At 40.7% G+C, this 20,141-nt stretch overlaps 1 protein-coding gene across 1 annotated transcript; it reads left to right on the plus strand.

Moving 5' to 3' along the window:
• The first annotated feature begins 384 nt into the window (after nucleotides 1-384).
• Nucleotides 385-12,209, plus strand: LOC134453353 (NACHT, LRR and PYD domains-containing protein 12-like). Its single transcript, XM_063204234.1, has 7 exons — nucleotides 385-544; nucleotides 1,048-1,218; nucleotides 4,508-4,678; nucleotides 5,437-5,607; nucleotides 10,741-10,905; nucleotides 11,133-11,179; nucleotides 11,404-12,209. Exons 1-7 carry the CDS (start codon nucleotides 426-428, stop codon nucleotides 11,931-11,933), a joined length of 1,374 nt encoding a protein of 457 aa, XP_063060304.1. The 5' UTR covers nucleotides 385-425; the 3' UTR covers nucleotides 11,934-12,209.
• The last annotated feature ends 7,932 nt before the right edge of the window (nucleotides 12,210-20,141 follow it).

Raw genomic sequence — 20,141 nt, forward strand, 5'->3', positions numbered from 1 at the left:
TTCGGTCCCGTTTGAGTTGTCCACCCACGTGTCTGTAAGTCAAAAGAGGGGACCAAACACACACAATTAAGTGCATCTAGTTTTGACCAGGGAGCCAGGTTGCTATCTCTGATAGCTTGTTTGCATATTATGCTGTGCAATTGTCTTTGTTAATATTATGATGCTTGAGAATATACTGCATGAAGATAATTAAACACTGTTTACATGGCAATGACTTCATTTTTGGGAATACATTAATCGATTGAATTTTGAATTCTCTCTCTCTCTCTCTCTCTCTCTCTCTCTCTCTCTCTCTCTCTCTCTCTCTCTCTCTCTCTCTCTCTCTCTCTCTCTCTCTCTCTCTCTCTCTCTCTCTCTCTCTCTCTCTCAGACTCTCCCCTGATTCTGTCTCAGTTGATGGTTGTGTCTGGCTGGCTGTGTCTCTGATGTCAAACCCCTCCTGTCTGAAAAGACTGGACATGGACAGCAATTCACCAAAGGGATCAGCACAGAGGTTCCTACTGGACACATTCAAGGACCCCCACCGCAAAGTTGAAGGCATTCAGTATGTATCATAACCTGACTCCCACCAAATATTAGGGTTCCACCTTGCATGAACATTCATCTGGAGCTATGTCATATGCTTAGGTCCATGAAGGCATGATATATCCTTTTTCGTGATAGTAGAAACCACTTCTCTGACATTTTTAATGAGATGCTACTAACAGTAGGGCACTGGGCTGCTATGCCGGCGACCCTAGTTCGATTCAGGCCCAGATCATTTGCTGACCCCTCCCTGTCTCTCTCCACATTCACTTCCTGCCTACCTCTTCTACTGTCCAGTCCTCAATATAAACCAAAAAGGACCAAACCAAAAAATCATGATAATCCATGTTAATAATCCAAGATAATCCAGCCATTGTTATCGTAAATTGGTTGCTGTTCTGATTGGTTCAACTGCATGGCGGTTCAGTAGCAAGGCCAATATCAAGGGCCTCCAGAGTCTTGTGTCAGCTCCCTGGTCTATACTATTCTGCCCTCAATCAAATGAGATGTGTTGTTTTACAGACTCGCTGGTGCCAAACTTGGAGATACATTCTGTGATATTGTGGCAGGTGTTCTGAAGTCAGAAAACTCTTTGACAGAGCTAGACCTGAGTACAAATTTCTTGGAAGATTCCAGAGTTGAACTTCTATGTAAAGGACTATCTAGTCCTACCAGCAAATTGCAGATATTAAAGTAAGTATCCCCAGTAAGCTTTGCTGCATGGTTTGTGGGGAAAATTGGAAGATATGGTGGTACTTACGGTAACGGTAACACTTTATTTTAGGGATACATCTATTAGCACATACAATATTAATGCCTTAGTAAGTAACTTGTAAGGCATGTACTAAGCAAAATCAGACAGTTGTTAGACATTTATTCGCAAATGTCTTGTTCATGCACAATAAGGGATGTATTACCAATATAACCTTAGTAAGGACCTAGTAGACCTAGATTTCTATTTATGAGTAAGCAGTAAGGGCCAGAATACAATGTGTATAAGCTCCTGGTACACTGTGTGAACAAACCCTGAACAATTTGAAAACAGATGTGGAATAAGGGTCCCTATTCTAAAGTGATGCATTGCTCAGCCCAGATGGCTTAGGGCCCCCACACTACCTAGGGCACCCACACTACTTAGGGCCCCCACTCTACCCGCCCCGGGAAGCAAAGTGTAAGAATAATTCTTTATCTACAGTTGTCTCATTGGACATGTAGATCTCACTTATTCTACTCAAAATGTTCGAGAGTAATTGGAAGCATTATATAGCAAGGATTGGACGTAAACTTCTCAGTGACGGTGGGTGGTGAGATGTCATTTTTTCATACACCAATTAGTTTTAATTGTAAAAACCCTACAATAAATGCAGAATATAACGATGAGTAATAGTTTGGAAGCGAAACTAAGCTATTCCTTTGTGATAAATAAGTTAATGTTTGAGAAACTTAGCTCCAAGAAGTGCAGTGCATGATGGGTACGGCCTTAGTCAGAAATGCAATGCATGGCCAATGCAGCAATGATAATATTTCTGTTGTTACGTACATGGCAAATTGTTTGGATAGCATCTAAATTTCACGAGTGAGGGGAGGAGCTAAGAACGTAGGCTCAGAGCTGGCTAGGTTGTCTGTTGGCCTAGATTGCGTACCCATCATGCACTGCACTTATTGAAGCTAATGTTCTCAAACATTAACTTAATTATCACAAAATAATAGATTAGTTTTGCTTCAAAACTATTATTCTAATGTTCTGCGTTTGTTTTGGGTGTTTTTGCAGTTAGAACTCATTGGTGCATAAATAAAATTACATCTCACCAACTAGGGCTGGGCGGTTTTGGAAAAAATTACCATCACGGTTTTCGTGATGAAAATTGATATCACGGTTTTCTGCACGGTTTTTTGATATGCGACGATTTCCCCCCAAATCTTAATCTTTCTGAGGAAAAGATCTCAAATTAAATGTTAAAATGAGATAAAATCATGAATTTAAATTAATCTCCATTTATATTTTATCATTTTTTCATTTCAATAATATTTTCTATAATCTATATTTTGTATTTCCCTATCCAACAAAGTCTCAAATTAGAGAAAATGCAGCATTGCATAAAATAACCTACAATCTTGACCAGGGTGTCATAGATTTTTCAAGGAAGAAGGGTTAAATGATTATTAGCAGCGGTTTGGGGCTTTTTTCCAAGACAGCCCAAAACAGCTTATTTCATTCTACACCTGGCAACACGAATTGCTTATTTGTCATTCTACACCTGGCAACACATCCGGCGTGTTGCGCTGCCGCTGGACTAGCGAGTAAACAACAGTGGGACAGAAACGAAACAGACTGAAGACAGACACGGAAAACAAACGGATTTACTTGACATTGTGTGCATATTGTCTTTGAATTAAAGTCCAAATCCAACGTAGAAGGTATTTTGTCCGGTAGTTTGTGTCATATTGCGATGTGTTTCGCTCCTATTTTGCCCCCAAATCATTTCAAACAAATATAGCAATGTAGCAATGTATCTTGTCTGCCCATTGCATTTGAAAGCTAGGCTACTTTAGCTTATGCAGTCTTAACAGCTGTGCTGCGCACACAGTTGGGATGGTAATTAAATACAGTTAAGAATCAGATAACTGTTGTAGCCTGTTAACATAGCACCACATAGAATTGCCTTTTATTTAACTTTGTGAGATCCAAGGTAGGCTAAATGAATTGAAATGTTTGTCATGATTCATCCATGCCATGTGTGTTCATCATGTTTCACTCTCACTAGCCTCTAGCGCGTAACCAATTATTTGATTAGTGCAATCAACATCTTACATTGTGGTGACATTTCCTAGTAGAACAGCAACAACAGTGGACTTAGCAGAGTTGAAATGAAGTGTCAGAGACTTATGAATTAGAAGAATCTTTGGAAGTGTGACACGGAGTATGAAGCTCACGCACATAATATAGTAGGCTATAAACAACAACAACAAAACCGTCTCTCATCAAAAAGAGAACCTTGTGTAGTGTAAACCGAGATCACGGTTTTTTAACCGTACACCGCCCAGCTCTATCACCAACCCACCGCCATTGACAAGTGTATGTTCAATCCTTGCCATATAAGGGCTCCTGTTACCTCCCTTACATTGATATGAAAGAGACAAAACTGGTTAATTTAGTAGGGTAGGTGTTAATCATTTAATTTACCCTTACACTTTGTAGATCAGGGGGCCAGGTAGTGCGGGCCTGGATGGTGTGGGGGCCCTAGGTAACGAGGGGGACTTTGGTAGTGCGGAGGCCCTGAGCCATCTGGGCTGACCAATGCATCACTTTAGAATAGGGACCCTTATTCCGCATCTGTTTTCACGCTGTTCAGGGTTTGTTCACACAGTGTGTCGGGAGCGTATACACATTGTATTCTGCCACTTACTACTTACTAATAAATAGAAAGGTTATACTAACGTTATATTAGTAATAAATCCCTAATTGGGCATGAACAAGACATTTGTGAATACATGCTTAACAACCGTCTTATTTTGCTTAGTACATGCCTTACAAGTTACTTATGCAGCTATTAACATTGTATGTATTAGTGCTAATAGATGTATCCCTAAAATAAAGTGTTACCACGGTAACTATATGTGTTGCTTCAAAGTACCTTCATAACAGCGGCCATTAACTGCAGCAAGAATTCATGACATAGCTCGACATTAACAAACCAACTTATTCAATTTCTTTAGTATAGTAAAGTGACACTCATTGGTGAACGTGCATTGATCTGCACAAGCAGTGTTCTGACATTTTCTGCATTCAGAAATGAAAATGTCCCTGTGTACCTGTATATTTACTGCAAATGTGTTAACGACTTTAAATGTGTATTTCTGCTGGATAGTAACTTTGTTATCTTCTTTATCCGCATTGTGGGAATTGAACCTGCCCCATAATATTCCTGTTGTAATGACATGATTGGCTTTCTTCCTTTAAATGTTCCTCTTCATTTTCTAGACTTGCTGGCTGTAACCTGACTGATGAATCCTATGAGGTTGTAGTCTCTAATCTGCAGTCTATGGTCTCCCTGACAGAGCTGGATCTGTGTGATAATTACATGAGTGTGCATGGAGTTCAGCTTCTACATACATCATTAAGTCACCCCAACTGTAAACTGCAGACATTAAGGTGGGAGCTCAGCAAACCTACAGCATGATTGTGTTGGTGATGAACTTAACAAATTTTACACTGCAGTATAGGTAGCATAACATACATGTACGTGCTTCGACATTCATGTGCATGAATGTGTGCATGCATGTGTGCATGTGTTTGTGTGCGCGCACCTATGTGTGCGTGCGTGCGTGCGTGCTTGCGTGTGTGTGTGTGCATGCATGCGATATAACTAACATCAGTGAGGATGTAACTGGTCTCATCACATAAATTCCATGTCTAAGACTGCAGGACATTGTCTCTTTTCTGAGATGGCTGCATCAATATGGCACAGAGTCTGCGTCTCAAGAAAGAAAAGCAGAGTATGTTTATTTAAAAAAAAATAAGATGCAAAAAATCATCAATAACCTTCACAACCGATTGTGTCTAAGGACTGCCAAGCGCATTGTTTCTGATTCAAATTACTCCACTCATGCACTATTCACCCTATTGCCATCTGACCGGATTTACAGGGGAATACAGGCCCATAGCAGTCTAAGGGACAACATCTATCCAAAGGGCAGCTTGCTTTACTGCCATGCAATTGCATAGACAAGAGATTCTGCGCCAGAATTATTTTTTCTCCCTTTTTCTACCTCAATCTTTTTTTTTGTTCAGAAGACTTTGGGACTTGGGAACATTTTTTGTTACTCATTACCCATGAAATAGCCTACACGTTTGTGGGTAAATGGGGAAGAAACGTATATTCTATATGTGTGTCCCTCTTTATTTTCCAGACTTGTTGGCTGTGGACTTACTGAGGAGTCTGGTGATATTTTAGCCTTTGCTCTACAGTCAGTAAACTCCCACCTGAGGGAGCTGGACCTGAGTAAGAACAATCTGAGGGATTGTGGGGGAAAGCTTTGCTCTGAAGCACCAAATCCACACTGTAAGATGGTGACACTCAGGTTGGTATTAAATGAGAAAATACAGTTACAGAAGGGGTGTAGCAGCAAATTCTCAGCCTTATGTAAAAACAGTGGAACAATGGACCCCCCTACACCCCCCCCCCCCTACCTACACAGTGGCGGCTGGTGACAGAAATATTGGGTAGGGCACACTTTCAACTATGAAATTAATATTGCGACTATTCCCATGCGGGGGGTCTGGGGTTCCCCCCCCCCAGAAAATTTTTGATTTCTAGGATGCAATTTCCTGCATTCTGGTGTATTTTGGGGTAACCTGTTCAGCTTGACCTGCTCAAGACAGTGCATTCAAATAACTATTGAAAGAAACACAGGTAGTCAGAAAATTAGAAATACAAAGTGAACATTTTATGTAATGAAAAGTGGATACATTTACATGTATTTGATGTATTCGGATCACACACACACTCTTTCTCTCATTCTCTCTCTCTCTCTCTCTCTCTCTCACTGACTCTCTCTCTCTCTCACACACACACACACACACACACACAAAAGTGCTTAAATGCTTAAGTGCTACTTGTAGAGGAACTTGGCCCTTCTCTCTTTTAAATTTGAAAATGTGTCAATGACTTTAACGTTAAAGTCAGTCATCTCTGTTACTATGGCCCTCTCCATAGACAGGGTAGCCAGTGCGTTGAGGCGATCTTGCGACATTGTGTTTCTCAGGAATGTTTTCACTCGCTTAAGAGTCGAGAAGCACCTCTCTGCTTCTGCTGTCGTCATTGGTGTGGTGACAAGTATTTTCAAAAGGGTTACCGTCTCTGAAAAAAGCTCCCCCAAGTTGTTCTCCATAAAGAATTGGAGGAAGTCCACCGCACCACTACACGCTCTGAATTCCTCGTTGCTGTAGAGGAGTTCTAGCTCTGTCTTCAGCCTGCTGCTGTCAAGGACAGGGTAAGCCTTCACTGTGGTTTTAAGAGCCTCCTCTGGAAAATCCACTTGATAATCTTCAAACCGATCGCACTGCAGGAGGGTTGCACAGATGAGATGGTCTGTGAACTGGAACCTCTCTCTGGTGTGCCCCAGTATGGTATCACAGACCTAAAAAAACAAAGGCATTCAAGAAATGGGTAAAAAGGCACTTGGTTTTTAGCATGTCTATGATTGGCCACTAGATGGCAGCAGTGTATAAGACATTGTCTGCTAATGGAGTTTGTGCACATGAAATGCTGGTAATTAGGCCAGCTGTTTATAGCCCAACTGGTTTACAACTTTGATCAAATAGTAAGCTTTAAAAAAGAAACATGTGTAGCATGTCTGTTTAAAAGGCTATACAAGTTAATTGTGTTATTAATCCATTGATATAGTTGTGTTTTAATTAAGAAAAGAAACATAAATGAGTATGTATAGCACTTGGTTAATAAGTAGGCCAGTGTAATTGACCATCAGTACAATAGAGCAAAATTAAAGCCTTCCACATCACTTGGAGTAATAAACATATAAATAGCAATAAATAGCAATTCTTAAGTGCAACCTTAAAAAGGTACAATACAGTATATGGATGGGAGACGTGACGCCTTGTTTTTTCGTAACATTGGTTAAAAATCTACAAAACTGTTATTTTTCCTTTAAAAAGGAATTGGAAAAACGTTTGGTAACACTTTACGTAAAGCCCACATTATAAGCGCATTCATAACAAATTATAATGCCCATTATAATTACTTATAATGTATTATGACTACAGCCATAATGCTTCATGATGCTTTATATTAACAGTTGTGAATCTAGCTTATAATGCTTTATAAATCCAAGGGTGTAATGAGTGCTCATGACTGGCTGCCTGATGGGGCTTATAGTACATTATGAGTACCTATACCCCTCTATGCACAGACCTGGATGATAAACTGTCATAACTCGTCAATGTGTGCTCTAAGTAAAGTGAAGTTCCTATGGATGCATCTATAATGCATCATAATGTACTGCAAGCCCCACCAGGCAGCCTGTAGTTTATATCCAGTCGTGAGCACTCATAACACCCTTGGATTTATGAAGCATTATAAGATAGATTCATGGTTATTTGTTACTGTTAACATAACACATCAGGAAACACATCATGAAACATCATGGGTGTAGTCATAATGCGTTGTAAGTAATTATAATGTGCATTATAATTTGTTATAAATGCGCTCATAATGCACTATAGATATGGGCTTCATAGAAAGTGTTACCAAACTTTTTTTTTGGCGTTACGCCCTTAAACGTCAACCACCCACATGAATGTATATAATTAGTTATTTCTACAAGGCTTTTTTTTTATACAAGGCATGATTTCTATTCACTTCAGCTGCAATCCGTTGGTGATCCTCTGAAGAGAGAGCCACACGTTTTCTTGATTGCAGGGATAGACTGCTGTGCTCCACTGTCATGGCATGGAGAGAATCTCTGTGAAGGGGAAGTAAGGTGTTTGTTTAATTGGTTTATTTTTTACGGCTTTCATTATTTTTTAACTGATGTTATTGAAGCAGAAAACCATAAAATAATGTATCTAAAACCAAATCAAATTAGTACCTGATCTTCTGTATGTCCTCCTGGAATCTTTGGATGCATCTCTTAATGTACACTGAGTCGATGCTCCTCTTCTGTAGCCTGGCATAGAGAGTGTCTACAAGGGGCATGATCTGGTGAAAAAGTTGCAGGAAGAACCTGAAGTCTGGGTCTTCCAGGATCCTTGCATATGCTCCTGCCTCTCTCACGGTGATTTCATCGAAGTCTCCCGAGTCTCGTATGGCATGGAAACATTTGATGAGATCCTCTCTGTGTTCAAACACCGTGTTGACAGCGCGGCTGTGAAAGTTCCACCTGACCTTGCTGGAAGTTGGCAGCCTGCGGGAAACCATTTCGTCCAATACACTGGTCCTCTTGGGTGATCTTGAAAAAAAACTGGCAAAGCCACCAAGGTCCGAAAAAAAGTTCCTTACTTTAGAAATGTGACTGGTGGCTTGTTCCATGATCAAGTTCAACTGGTGCGCGTAGCAGTGGATGTAGTGCGCATTTGGGTAGTCCTCTTTTATTCGCTTCTGAACCCCACCAGTGGCACCTCTCATTACGCTCGCTCCATCATAAGCTTGGCAGATGAGTTTTTCTTTTTCTTTTTGATCGGGAAGGATTATGGAAAGGCGTTCTTTCAGCTCTGTGGCAATGTTCACGACTGTTGATGACTGCAGGGGAATGAATTCGAAGAATCGTTCCTGCACGTTCATTTTGCTGTCGATGTAACGCAGCACTAGCACCAGTTGGGTCACGGTACTAATGTCCGTTGTCTCGTCGGCCTGGATGGCAATGAAATCACTGTCCTTAACTTCTTTCAGAATCTGCTCCCTCACCACGGAAAACATGCAATCGAGCAGTTCGTTCTGTATCGTTTTTGAGGTGCCTTTAAATACAGTTGCTGTCTCCAAGTGCTCTTTCAGTGTGCTGTCAATTGAGGCAACAAAGTCGACCAAGCCGAGAAAGACGCCTGGGTTGTTTGAGTCTGCACTTTCATCGTGTCCACGCAACGCCAATTCAAATGCCCCACAGAATTTTACACAGTCAATTATTCGTGACAAAATGTGCCGTTTTTTTGTCACTTCCTCGTTATGTTTTCTAATTCCAACTCTGTAGCCTTCATCAAGCGGTTCCCGGATGCTAAGCCTTCCGAACAGGCGTAGCTTCAAGCTGTTGTCTAGGTGGCTTCTGCTGCTTTCGTGCTTTTTACACTTCTCCCCCAGGTGTTTCAAGTCCGTCACCCAAGATGTCACCCAACAAATGTCTGTCCCAGGACTTTGAAACAACAGACACGGGAAGCAGTACAGGGCATTACTCACTTCGCATCCCGTAAGCCAATTCCAGCGACCATACACACTGGAAGAAAAGGTCCTGACGTACGTCCTTCCACGATCGGTGGTGCTCTGGCTGATGAGGAGCTCAGGACAGTCAGGTCCAAGGACTTTCACCCTCTTCTTATCTTCGTCAGAACGACGGATGAACGGATATTGCTTCAACAAAGCCACCGAATTTTCCTTTGCTGTTAACAGTCGGGCCATCTTAAAAACAATCTATACTTAAAAATCTCTTCACTTTCACGCAAGCTTCTTCAAGGCGGGTAAATCGTAGTTCTAGGCTAGCTAGGTTGACGTCTGATTGACAGGCCATCTCGAACACTCGTCCAATAACACAACAGTATACAAATAGAATGCGATATAATTGGCCGGGTCGCACATGTAGTGCGCCCAAAGACCGAAGGAAAAATGGCCAATTAAAATGCTTTATTCATAACGTTCTGCAACATTACTTGTCATTCTAGCATAGACACTTGCTTTGTCGGCGCCCGGGAGAGGGCGGGCCCTCTGTCATTCTACCGGATTGCAAACAATATCATGTTAAAAGTCGATTCCGAATGGGCAGCTTAGTGCGTTTTTATCGGAAACAAATGATACGGTTTCTCAATAGAAGTAATGATAATATAATGCAAATTTGATGGAAATTTTGAACGGAGGGGCGGCGCCCGTGCGCCCTTAATACAAAAACCGCCACTGTACCTACATGGTGCCCTGGTGACTCAGTCACACTTAACCCCCCTGAATGAAACTCCTGGTTACTTCATAAAATGTAGTTTAAGTATTGACAACAACAAAGCAGTATGCCAACAACTATAATGTACAGTATCCTGTTACTCAGGACAGAACAAGAGTGAGAATACATGTTTTGAATGTGGTTTTCTGGTATTATGCTTGTTGATGTCAACTTTCCATATCATATGCCAAAAACCTTTAATATGTACCTTGTATGGTGTTCATGTTTTCATTAAACAGAAGGTGTTTTGGCCCATTGGACCCCGGCCTATAGACAACTCATCGAAAAAGAAAAAAATCATAGCATTCTAATGCTACTGTATTACATGCTATTATTGCTCGTGCTATAATTTTGTGTCCCACATGTTGCACATAGAAAATGGGATGAGCCAAGGACAAAGAATCTCAATGTGAAAGAATAATAATTCATATTTTCCTCAAGCAAAGAAACTGAAAACAAGTCAGAAAGACCTAAACATCTTACAGGGGTTAAATGTTTGAGCAAGATTATAACCTGAAACTCAATATTTTGCTCGCTTTCCTCTAATTTTCTTGCCTTTAGACTGGCTAACTGTAACCTGACAGAGAGACCATGTGAGGTGATAGCCTCTGCTGCACTGTCATGGGTCTTCCTGACAGAGATGGACCTGAGTTGCAATTACATGAGTTTATCTGGAATTCAGCTTCTGAATGCAGTATTACGTCACCTCAGGCAGCCAATACCAAGGTTGTTTTTTTAATTAATTTCTTTCATAAAGCGTACAAAATGGTGAATGATCACATGTGAACTACAATATAGTTAATTTCATCAGTGTATGTGCATAGAGTAGATGTTGTTAAGATAATTCACTGTCATGAATATTGACATGACATACTATTGACTGTAGTTTGCAGTGAGAGTTTATTTCTGTGATCAACAGAATAACTGCTCATATCTTTTTTCTCTTTCTGTAGGTACCACAATGGAGAAAATGGCAGAATCAAACCAGAACTGAGAGAGTGTGAGTAAGGAATAATCTCAACAGTGTGTGTGTGTGTGTGTGTGTGTGTGTGTGTGTGTGTGTGTGTGTGTGTGTGTGTGTGTGTGTGTGTGTGTGTGTGTGTGTGTGTGTGTGTGTGTGTGTGTGTGTGTGTGTGTGTGTGTGTGTGTAAGCATACATCTCTTTATTATCCCATTTCCTGATTACTTTGTTGTCTCCTCTTTCTTCTCTCCTGGTGTGGGCAGATGCTTGTGAGCTCACGCTAGACCCAAACACGGCATGCAGAGTCCTCCCTCTCTCTGAGGGGAACAGAAAGGTGACATGTGTGATTGAAGCGCAGCCATACCCTGACCACCCAGACAGATTTGAGAATAATGCGCAGGTGCTGTGTAGACAGGGTCTGTCGGGACGCTGCTACTGGGAGGCTGAGTGGAGTCGTGAAGCTGCAATAGCCGTGGCATATAAAAGCATCCAGAGGAAAACAGGGGGCAAAGAGAGCGGCTTTGGACGCAATGACAAGTCCTGGTTTCTGAGATGCAGTAGTGACAGTTACTCTGCCTGGCACAATGATGAGGAAATTGACATACCCGCCCCCTTCCCCCAGTCCGGCAGAGTAGGAGTGTACCTGGACTGGCCAGCAGGCACTCTGTCCTTCTACAGCGTCTCCTCTGACACACTCACCCACCTGCACACGTTCCACTCCACATTCACTGAGCCCCTCTATCCTGGGTTTGGGTTTGCGTTTTTTTCTTTGGGCTCCTCAGTGTCCTTCTAACACATGCCATGAGGCCTCATCCTACACGAACACCAGAGTCTTCTGAGTCCTCACACGCTCCTCTTCAAAGACCACTGGATTCTATGGGTGGGAGTCTTCATCATCAAAGTGATACTATATGAATCTTGATACACATGCCAACAATTCGATACATTCACAATTCATGAAATTTCCAGTGATAAGACAAAATAATATTCTCCTACTGTGATGCAGTACAATAATGGTATGATTCTGTTATAGCACCATGCAATGCAGTACGATTTTATACAATGCCAAACAATGCAGAACAGATTAAAATGAATTCATAACTAATGCTGTGGCTGTTTCTTTTAAGATACTGGAAAGGAAAAAGAAAGCAGGGTGAATGTATTTGTGCTGGCGTGCACTAATTTGAACAGAGAAAATAGATTCTTTAAAAACATCTTTGAACATCATACAAATCAATATAGCCTACCGGTACTAATTTTTGTTTTGTTTTGTTTTTTTTACAAAAATGGGAAAATACAGATCTTCTACTTAGGCCTACTGTATATTGGAATTATGTGCAGACCTAAAGATGGAATTAGTCATTGGAGATTTGTATGAACTCTGAACAATTAATCTACAATAAATTTAATTAATCTACTATGATCCATATTGTTAAACAAAACAGTAGATGTAGCTAATAGTGTAATAAAACCAGAAGGGAGAAATACCATGTTCATTGAAGTATTGGAAAGGCTATAGCAACTTAACTTTTTTCTAACTGTATGGACAGCCTGTGCATGATCTCTGCAAAGCAAACCTTGTGTGTGTATGCGTTTGTGTGTTTGAGAGAGATATATGAAGAGCTCTTTTCCAAAATGAGATATATCCATTTTATAGAATGATGGGAAATTGACATTTTTGTATTGGGCATTCCATTGAAATGCATTGCAAAATGCATTTTTATAGAGATTTTAAAGTATGTTCTCAAAATATTTGAATGGCAAGAATTCACACATAGATGATAGGACACCTTAACAGTCAATTCCAATATTAAAATGCAAAAAGTAAAAAATGGTGGATATAGCGTTTTGGAAAAGAGCTCTTCATATATAAAACACTCAATGTTTTATCTAATATCTGTGCTAGTTTCACGGATTTCGCGAAAATTCTGTGCTATGGTCACATAAGAGTTTTCCATGATGAACTCACAGAGGTGCTTTCTATGGCCCTACCCTGGCTCTAATGGTAGGGCACTGGGCTGCTTCCCTGGCGACCCGGGTTCGATTCCAGCCTTCCCTGTCTCTCTCCCCCACTCGTATCCTGTCAAGTCTCTCACATGTCCTTTCATGAATAAAATTATAAAAGACAAACAAATATTTTTTAAAAGAAGGGCTTTCTTATCACCACAGCACTACAAGTCTATCATTAGAAAATTGATAGCAAATTACAATACTTAACAAAAGAATGCTATAGCAATTAAAGCTGTGCCCTGAACAAAATAATCCCTAACCTTAACATGTAAAGACATGTTTTTGGAAAATACCCTTTACAGTTGGTGAATAGGCTATCAAATTCTTATACAAAATGAAAGAATACTAGCAGTAAGCTGTGCCCAAACCAAAACAATCCTTAACCCTAACCTGTCAGAAAGAAATGTTTGTTTGAGAAAAAAATTGTGAAATTGAATCCTGAGAGAACACAAGACCGTAGAAATATGGAGCTGTGGGAATATAGAGAAAGCACTTCCGTCAGTCCATCACAGAAAACACTTCCATGACTGTAGCGCAGAGTTTTGGCATAATCCGTGACATGAACTGAAAACTGATGTTTTAATTTCAATCTGTAAACATGTGTAAATAATAGATATAGGCCTAAATACGCTGGATCACCACTAATTATGACTGATTTGCCAATGAGTATGCCTTATGCTCAGATGCATTTATGGTGATCAACCAATGGATGAGCTCTATGCTCTAGGGGACCAGGTGTCCACTAATTAGGGTGAATATAAAGACACTTTGGATGTGGTTGTTTTGTACGTTTGAAGAAGGCCAGACGGCCAAAATGTCATTTGAAAATTAAAACATGGAGCAGAGTGTGCGTCATTCTCTTTATTTTCTTTAACATAATCCGTGAAACTGACACAGATTCCGTGTCCCAAATATCTATGTCCATTCCACACAATTGTGTGGCTTCAGCTCAGTGCAATGTAATGTAATAATGTAATGGCAATCATCTGATTCCATTTTAATTATATAGCAACAAATTAGTCTAGGCAAACCCATGTTATGAGGACAGCAAGCACTACCTGCAAGACATCCACAAACTGCTTAATCATTGACCAGAAATGACATGACACTTTGACTCTAGGTGTAGCTAGTCAGGTCAAGTCAGGTCAGCTTGACTTGCATTACTGAAGCAGATGGCATGCGATGTAGAAGGTTCTCTTGGGCTTTTCCCTGAAATTACAGGTAAGCTGTTTACTGAATTAGAGTCTTGTGTGTTATAGGTACAGGTACTAAACTACTATTATCATGCTGTAGTAGGCCTACATGTATGCCACTCAGAGGGCCACTGAAAGAAGGCCTACAGGTTGATTGGCAACCCTTGTCTTTTGGACCTGTTTTCATTTTTTTGCTAGTATATTTTGATAACATGAACCATCATTATTCCACATTGAAATTAGCTGGCCCTTGCTCATTTTCTGTGAGGAAGATTAATCTGAAAAATACCCCACAAAATTGTTTGTGTGTGCGCACGCGTGCGTGCAAAACTGGTGGCTTTTACTGTATGAAGTAGTGTTTGGTTCCATTTTTTTTTTGAAGCAGCACAGCTTATTATGAGTCAGTGATGTTTCAGCAGAAGCACACAGGCGGCACAACAGCCAGTGTCACTATTGTACAGAGATTTTTTTTGTTTGTTTTTAGTGGACTATCTAAGAAACATATTCATTGCAGCATATCAACCAACAATTTATTAATGTATGGGTGTTAGATGTCGATTTGCCTCCTGACGTCTAAGCCCCCCCAAAAACATTTATGACTTGTAGGCTATACACAATGTCAGATATATATGTTAGTGTAATCAGTGAAGTAAGTTGCATTTGCATGTATCTAGGACAACTAGTTCCTGACTGCCATGCCATGCTGTAAAGATTGTGTTGAACTTTGGGTCGCATTGTCTTATCAGGCATGACAGCCGCACCTTGCTGTGTGTGTGTGCAACCGTAACTCACGCCTTTCGTAAAGTATTCACGAAAAAAAGAACTTTAATTTTCGTCGTGCATTCACGTAATTGCCCGTTTTTCGTGGTTGGGCAACGAAACGCTGCCTATTCATTTCAATTGCCCGACTGCTGCCTAGCAACCCACTAGTTTGACGGCAATTCAAATGAATAGGCAGCGTTTCGTTGCCCAACCACGAAAAACGGGAAATAACGTGAATGCACCACAAAAATTAAAGTTCTTTTTTTTCGTGAATACTTTACGAAAGGCGTGAGATATGGCTCGTGTGTGTGTGTGTGTGTGTGTGTGTGTGTGTGTGTGTGTGTTTTGGGGGCAAGACCTACTCATTCAGTGGAGCAAACAAAAGCACCAACTTGTTTGAAACGTAAGAAAGTTTGGCTGTACAAAGATAAGCACACCGTGACATTTACCCCTTTGTCCATGCATTGGCATTGGCAGCCGCATTCATGGTGTGCTTTTATAACAAAACAAAGGAAGACTATCTGTTTGCGGTTTCGGTGCAGTTGCGGCTAGTAATAACCCATGACACTCGTCATGATAATCTCTTAAAAGTCGCCCAATGCAGATGGCAATATTAAATAAAATAGCACATATCACCCAACTATCTTTTTGGCTACATCTGACACTGCCCACTGTAGAAGTGTGATACTCAATGGCAAAATAACCATTCCTTACTTGCCTTTTTTGCCTTGCCTTGCCTGTGAGTGCTTTTGTGGAAAGTGGATGTTTGCCATCATCTATTTGTTTGGAAATGCTACAGTTGCTCAAAAAGGAAGGCTAAGGATAACAATAACAACTGCAAGCAAGTGGATTGGCACAAATCTTAAAAGCTAGGAGATTATCTACTTTCACTAGGTAAAATAAATATGATTGTAGCAGATATTTTTAACAAACATCCTCAATTTTAAAATGTAACCGTTGCCATCAGGAAATAGATTCTGTTAACCTGCTCTCTCCAAGAGCATAACCAAACAATGATTCATTTCACAATCCATTATCCTTTTTTAATAAGCTGAACCCTACGTATATCTTTAATTCTGACTTTATTCATATTTTATTCCTAATTGTGCAGAAACTGTTCAGCTGGCCTGAGCAGGATAGCCATGTTTTCACCATTCTATTCTATTGAGTGTACACTTAAAAAAAACTTCTATGTTTTTTTTTTATTCTTTTAAAGACTATTTTTTATCTAGAACATTTAGTGCTATTTTCCCCTCCCTACTGTACTTGCACAACCATAGTTTTTGCACACCAGTGCATTTTGCTCATTACGTGGCCAGTGAATTACTGATGCCAATGAAGTTCGACTGTGAGTGGGACTGTTGAAGAGCTTGTCCTGTCCTGTCCATTGTCTTGTTGTGTCTGGGAAAATGTGTAGTGTAATGTGTTAAATATTTTTTCTATCATGTCACAGGGAATACAACATGCCTAACTGCTACTTGCTCACTTGCTGACAAAAAATATTGGGGACAATAACATTTCTAACTAACTAAATATATCTGCATTCCACAAATATTCTCCATTCATAGTGTATCTAGATAGCCTACAGTATTTCCTGCATCAATATGGTCTGTTTTTCCCAAGCCACACAAAGTTTCCCCGAGGTTTTGTGATTTGCAAATGATTAATCAGTTTGCATGCTTGTATGGTAGCGAGTGCGCTAATGTTGACGGTACAGACTTGTTATCTTTATTGTTTTGAAAGTTGTAATTGCTATCAATAGGCAGCGGATTAGTTTTTAGTCGCTGACACACCTAGACATTCACTTATGAGATACAGAGGGAGATTGGAACAGTCTCAGAGTGTGGAGAGTGACACAGAGGGGTCAGTGTGTGTGTGTGTGTGTGTGTGTGTGTGTGTGTGTGTGTGTGTGTGTGTGTGTGTGTGTGTGAGAGAGAGAGAGAGAGAGAGAGAGAGATGGAGATAGAGAAAGAGATAGAGAAAGAGAATGAGAGAGAGAGCAAGAGAGAGAGAGAGAGAGAGAGAGAGAGAGAGAGAGAGAGAGAGAGAGAGAGAGAGAGAGAGAGAGAGAGTGATAGAGAGAGAGAAGAGTGATAGAGACAGAGAGAGAGATACTACGTGTGTGGGTTTCTGCCTTGATAGATTCTGTGTTCATCACTACTTTTCATCTTTATGTCATATTGGCCTTAGCCACAGAAATGTCAAGTTACACTTAAAACAAGGCTGACAGGGTTGGATTAATGAACAGGCCCATAGGTGTGCACAGGACTAGTAATAAATCACCTGCCACTTTACCCTACTGGGAAAAAAATGCCCTTTTTGAACGTTTTTTTCTCAAAATATACTATCGTCCATGTTCCATGACAAAATGATCTACAAATGCTACACTCTAAGGAAATTTCCCTGCAAAATAACGGCAGTTACTGGCAATTATATTTACCTGTAATTCTACTGTTATTTCACACCAAAAATCAAATACAGCTCATTGCTGTTTAATGTATCACAGTATATAACATTTTTTTCAGCAGCAATTGAACTGTTACATAACAGTACTCTACAGAAAAATAACAGTACATTTCAGTTAAAAAGTTGAATTGTACTGTGTGATGACAGGCAAATACTGGGTCATAGTTGTATTCATGAATATGGCCATGGCAACTTCCCACCCCACCCATCATTCTCCATAACTGTGGTACCCTGGCCATGTTACCACCCCACCCTCCCATTGTTCACCATGACTGGAGTGCCTTGAGCATGATACTATGGCGCTATGCTGTATTGAGAAAATGGTTTGCGGTGGTCCTTTGAAAGTGTGGGCATGAATAAAATTTCAGAGTACGCAGTGCTATGTTACAATGATAGTGTGCAAGGTGGGCTTTTTACTGTATCTCTTGATGAGCCAATGATGAATATAGCATTGGTCAGTCTTTAAAAAATATTTTACACCAAGTAGCACAGCAAACAAGCAGCACTACAAGCTAGCTCTCAAAGCAATGCCTAATTTGCAGCAGGCACATTATATGCAACAATGCCACAAATGATGCCACATACAGCAAGCTTTCACAAAGAGGAAAGTGTGCAAGCATGTAAGCAAGCTTGTAGGCAAGCTTGTAGGCAAACACGTGCTATGCTGTGCCATGCAGGCCAGCCAGCAGGCGTGCAAGCAACTGAAGTGTTGATAGTCCAGATTTATATACAGGTGCAAGAGTACCATGTGACCAGAGTCATCAGGCCCTTGGCAGGTGACGCCCGTAATTGAATAATGGCATAACAGCCCTACTCAGGTGAGGCCAGGCACTGATTAGCAGATTGGTTTAGATGGGGCTGCTTGTTGCAAGAGTGTTCTTAAAATGTTTCAGCCATTCACACTTTCATCACTATCAAAATGCATGTGCTACTCTCACTTTGCTGCATCAAGCACTTTTTAAGTATTGTAGTTTCCTTAGAAATTGTTTCATCATGCTTGATAGTATCAGATAATCTCTAACCAGTCAGAATGACTTCAGTTCTTCAGGTGGTATTGAAGTTTGATGGTGATCACGGACAAGTGGAGGATGAATGGGTTTCAATGGTGCTGCCTAAAATAACTTGTTATTTTCTAGAGATGCACCGGATCCGGTTCCCGTTCCGGTTCCGGTTCCGTCAGGATAATAGAGTTTTTCACAGGGTCCGGGTCCGGCAGGATCTTAAGCAGTGGATCCGGTATCTGGCATGTTACCTAAAAATCAGGGTCTGGTGCATGTCTAGCCTAGGCTTTTCAGTCTTTCACAACCCCAATCACTGCATGGAGTGAAATCCCTTTGGAAGCGGCTATTGCAGGCAGTGTGGCAATAAGCCAATGAGTCTAAAAAATAGTTTGTGCCAACGTAATAAAAAGGGCCAACGTGTGCGAGTAGACTATATGTTTCAACCCTTTTGTAGGATCCGGTATCCGGTTCCGGATCCGGCAGGATCTTATTCAGTGGATCTGGTATCCAGCAGGATCCTAAAAATCAGGATCCGGTGCATCTCTAGTTTTTTCCACAACGGTGAATACTGCTATTGTGCAGTACTTACTGTTTATGCTCAATATGTGACTCAAAGTAATATTTTCACAGTAGTTGTCTGTTTTTTCAAAAAACAGTAGAATGCTGTTGCAGAATTGCCGTAAATAAACAGCTATTTGTTACAGTGTATATAATATATAGCCTCTATAGCCTAGTAAGGCAGCCCCCAATCCCCCTTCAGCACCTGCCCCCCCCCAAATGTCTGTGCATGACATTGTCGTACACTCTCACTGACGGAAATGTCATTAAATGCCTACTTCACCTGTTTGGCCATGTGACACAAGAGTACATGCTCTTTCTTGCCTCCGTAGGTTAGTCTGGGTAGGCCACTAGGCTGGGTCATAAAGGGCCATAAAAGTCCATAAAAGGTCGGCAGTACTGCCTCATCTGCCCTGTTGGTTTACTTAGTTGTCACACTATGCATGTCACAATGTACAGTAAGCTGTATGGAGGGAGGGTTTTTCATAAATTGTTTAAACATAGACACTCATAAGTACTTAACTACAGCTAATAACATTCCTGTGTCTTGTGTCTAGTGTTGCATGCTGAGTGTGGGTGATGGCCAGTGTCCAGGTGTGTCTTTTTGTGAAGGTTAAAGAGCTCCATGGATAACTCCTACTCCAACACAGAACCACCTACTCCAATGGATCTGCCTGATCCACAGTAAGTTATCAACTTTGTATATCAAACATGATTTATCAAATTCATGCAGTGGTGCATCAAGCATGCAATTAATTGCTATATGATGTTTGGAGTATATAGTTGAGAGATTGTATGTGGAATAATCCTTAATTTTAAGTTTTTTTCTAATCTACCAGACTACAGACAAAGACTACAGACACAGACACCAGATCAGTGTCTCCAGTGGCCAGCTGTGTGTCCATGAAGAGTGATGGACCTCCACAGCCTCATCCAAAGTAAGATATCAAAATTGTGTAACGGATGGCAATTAGCAGAGTTTGGCAACTTTTGGAAACCTCCCTCCTGAAG

Source organism: Engraulis encrasicolus, chromosome 1, assembly GCF_034702125.1.
Source record: "Engraulis encrasicolus isolate BLACKSEA-1 chromosome 1, IST_EnEncr_1.0, whole genome shotgun sequence".
NCBI classification, from domain to species: domain Eukaryota; kingdom Metazoa; phylum Chordata; class Actinopteri; order Clupeiformes; family Engraulidae; genus Engraulis; species Engraulis encrasicolus.